The sequence below is a fragment of the Rhagoletis pomonella genome, unplaced genomic scaffold (assembly GCF_013731165.1).
Source record: "Rhagoletis pomonella isolate Grant_MI unplaced genomic scaffold, Rhpom_1.0 Rhpom_scaffold_06298, whole genome shotgun sequence".
NCBI lineage: Eukaryota > Metazoa > Arthropoda > Insecta > Diptera > Tephritidae > Rhagoletis > Rhagoletis pomonella.
The window spans coordinates 6515-9944 of NW_023464831.1; the positions used below are offsets into that span (position 1 = coordinate 6515).

Genomic DNA, 3430 nt, shown 5'->3' on the forward strand with positions numbered 1-3430 from the left:
TTTGATTTGCTTGTGATAGTATTCTAATGTCGCGTACGTTATGCAAAAACATTGTTTGTCTATGTCATTTGTATATTGGCAGTCGCAGGTAATGCAGATTACAATTCTTAAGCGAGAATTCTTCCAGTTAAAGATATACAGTAAAATTTTCTTTCCAACCGAAGTAAAACAAATTTTATTACCCTTTAAAGTTCTCAATAAATACATTTTATTACTTACGAGAAAAATTGTCGCGTACGTTATTGTTTTTTTTTTTATACCCGAGCGCACTTGTGCACAAGGGTAGGGTAGAAGGGGGAGGCTTCGACATGAGGGAGGCTTCGACTTTTTCAAATCTGGCAGTCGTTATTACTGCCGTTGTTCTCATTCCTAGAACAAACAGTTACCAAATTGACTGTGATGCTGTCATGAAAACTATTCAGTGCTTGTTGGCAGACGATAGTGTGCAGACGTATTTTTTATTTTTGAAGTGTGTTCATGTAAAAATTGTATGTAAGTATTCTTGTGTAAAGTGTGCAATCTATAACGTATTCGTTCCGTTTTTTCCCCATTAATATTTTAATAAAATTGTGTTTTGTTGGTTCTAAAGATATTTCAAGTAACAATAAGATGTATTTCTTTAAAGAGAAAAATTTGGCATAAGTGCAAAAGGGAGGATCCGACAACCTCTTTTGGGAGGTTTCGACAAATTGTCGAAGCCTCCCTTCTGTTCTTTTTCACTTAGCAAGCAATATTTTACAGCTATCAAGATGCCAAATATTTATAAAAAAAAGTTTCCGGAGAAAATCATCGACGAAGATAATATGAAAAAAGCCATCGAGGACATAAAACAAAAGAAAGAAACACCAACAAGCGCTGCTCGAAAATATGGCTTGAAGCGTACAACACTATTATCTCGAATTGCAAAAGAGCAAACAAATGTGGGAACTGCTAAATATTTCCAGTCGAAGTTTTCTTCGAACCAAGTACTTACAGCTACGCAAGAAAAGGAATTAACGCTTTACTTCAAAAAGTGTTCAAATCTACATCATGGATTGACGTATGACTTGGCTAGACGGTTCGTTTTCGAGTTTGTTTCTACATACAAAATAAAACATCCACCAAGTTGGGACAAAGAAAAACAAGCTGGAATTGATTGGCTAAAATGTTTTATGCATCGAAATAAAGAAATTAGTCTACGCAAACCTGAAAACACTAGCATATCACGCATTTTTGGATTTTCTAACCAAGCTGTTTCTTTATTTTTTTCAAACCTGAAAAAGGTATACGAATTACACCACTTTCCCTCTGAGCGAATATACAACATAGATGAGACTGGAATAAGTACGGTGTTGGATTCTCCAAAAGTAAGCCTTGTTCCGATTTGTTGTTGCAAATAAACTTCATGTAAGTATATACAAATTTACAGGTCATAGCTGAAAAAGGAAAACGAACCGTTTCTCAAGCCGCATCCGCAGAGCGGGGAAGTTTAGTTACAATGGTAGGAATTGTTAACGCATCTGGAAATCACATTCCACCGATCTACGTTTTTCCTCGCAAGCGAATGAATCCAAATTTTCTTAACGGATCAGTACCAGGCTCAATAGCACTTCTAGCCAACAACGGATGGATGAACTCGGAGCTTTTTATAGATGTTCTTATCCATATTAGAAGTCACGCTCGTTGCACTATCGACGACCCCATACTACTTTTGATGGACAACCATGCTTCTCATTGCAGTCTAGATAGCGTCATTTACAGTCGCGATAACGGCATATGCTTATTGTCTTTCCCACCGCATACGTCACACAAACTTCAACCACTTGATGTATCGGTGTTTGGACCTTTCAAGAAATTTTGCAAACATTCCTTTAATGATTTTACAGTCAACAATCCAGGAAAGAAAATCGAGATTTCACTTATTGCAGAACTTACGAGGACTCCATTTTTACGAGCTTTTTCTCCAGATAATATTGTAAAAGGGTTTTCAGCTACTGGAATCCTTCCATATAATTCATTAATATTTCCTCAGTCTGATTTTTCCCAGTCCGAAATCGAAACAAACTCTGAGATTGCTATTGAAACTAACCAAAATCAAGCCGAAAGTTTTGAGAATATAATCCTACCATCTGAACCGAATTGTTTCTCTCCAGAGGTTATCCGTCCACTTCCAATAGTGAGGAAAAAGAGAACTATTACTAAAAATCAAGGCAAGTCAAGAATTTATACGGATTCTCCAGAAAAAGCACGCTTGGAGGAGTTGAAAGAACAAAGCATAAAAAAATTGAAGCTACCAAAAAAGCTAAAATTTTGTAAAAAAACAAAAACATTGCGAAAACTAAAAACTAAAAAACAACGAAAGATAAGTTCCTCATCATCAAGTGAAAACGGTTCTTATAGCCTGGCTGATTCTGATAAATCATATGACTTTGGTGAGGTTGAAGAGCACAACAATGAGCAACCAGAATTGGAGGTTACTGACGGAATTCATGTTCAGAACGAAGAGCACGAGAATGAGCAACCAGCGTTGGAGGTTACCAACGGAATGCATATTGAGGAAAATAGATTTGTGCTAGTTAAATTTACTGACAAAACCGATTTCTTTTACATTGGTGTAGTCGTAGAAGTTGAAAGTACTACGTGCGTCGTGAAATTTCTCAGGCGCCAAAGTAAAACTCAATATTTCTATGAACCAATTGTTGAAGATACAAACCTGGTTTCAAAGCAGGACATATTACGTATATTGCCCACACCTGAACATCCACCAGGAACTTCACGCGCGCAAAGCAAATTTGTTTTTAACTTCGACTTCTCAAATTTAGATGTTCGTTAAAAGTAAAGTTATACTTCATTTTTATGCTTAAGTTGTTTATGTTTTTGTTCGAAAAAATTGTTATTGTATTGAAATAAATAACATTTATGAATTGAAAATCGTATTCAGAGTTTTTTCCAACGAAGTCTTTTTTCTATTTTGCATGTTTAACTGCCATGTTTGATAAATGTCGAAACCTCCCACCCAATGTCAAAGCCACCCAGATGATTGGCGAAGCCTCCCGGAAAATGGGAGGTTTCGTCACATATTTTGTTCCTAATTATTTGATTAGAACTTTGAAATAAAATTAAGTAGTACATTAACGACCAATCTGAAGTGTCACAAACATACATGGCATCAGTAATTGTGAAAGGAGATGTTTGTTTCTTATTCTACTTTCTCTAAAAAAAACATTTTATCTTAACCTGTCGAAGCCTCCCCCTTCTACCCTATATTAATTTTGTTCACATAACGGTTGTTTGTAACAGCCAAAACGAATCGAGATAGATATAGACAAATGTATACATAAATGATCAGGATGAAAAAATAAATCGATTAAGCCATGTCTGTCTGTCCGTCCGTCTGTCCGTCCGTCCGTCTGTCCGTCTGTCCGTGTACACGATAACTCGAGCAAAAATT

At 36.1% G+C, this 3430-nt stretch overlaps 1 protein-coding gene across 1 annotated transcript; it reads left to right on the forward strand.

Moving 5' to 3' along the window:
- The first annotated feature begins 286 nt into the window (after positions 1-286).
- LOC118755452 lies at positions 287-2903 on the forward strand. The gene is made up of 2 exons (XM_036490284.1): positions 287-1346; positions 1409-2903. Exons 1-2 carry the CDS (start codon positions 750-752, stop codon positions 2810-2812), a joined length of 2001 nt encoding a protein of 666 aa, XP_036346177.1. The 5' UTR covers positions 287-749; the 3' UTR covers positions 2813-2903.
- The last annotated feature ends 527 nt before the right edge of the window (positions 2904-3430 follow it).

Coding starts and splice junctions, on each gene's coding strand:
- LOC118755452 (XM_036490284.1), top strand. CDS start 750: ATGCCAAATATTTATAAAAAAAAGTTTCCGGAGAAAATCATCGACGAA. Junction 1,347..1,408: donor CGGTGTTGGATTCTCCAAAA/GTAAGCCTTGTT, acceptor ACAAATTTACAG/GTCATAGCTGAAAAAGGAAA.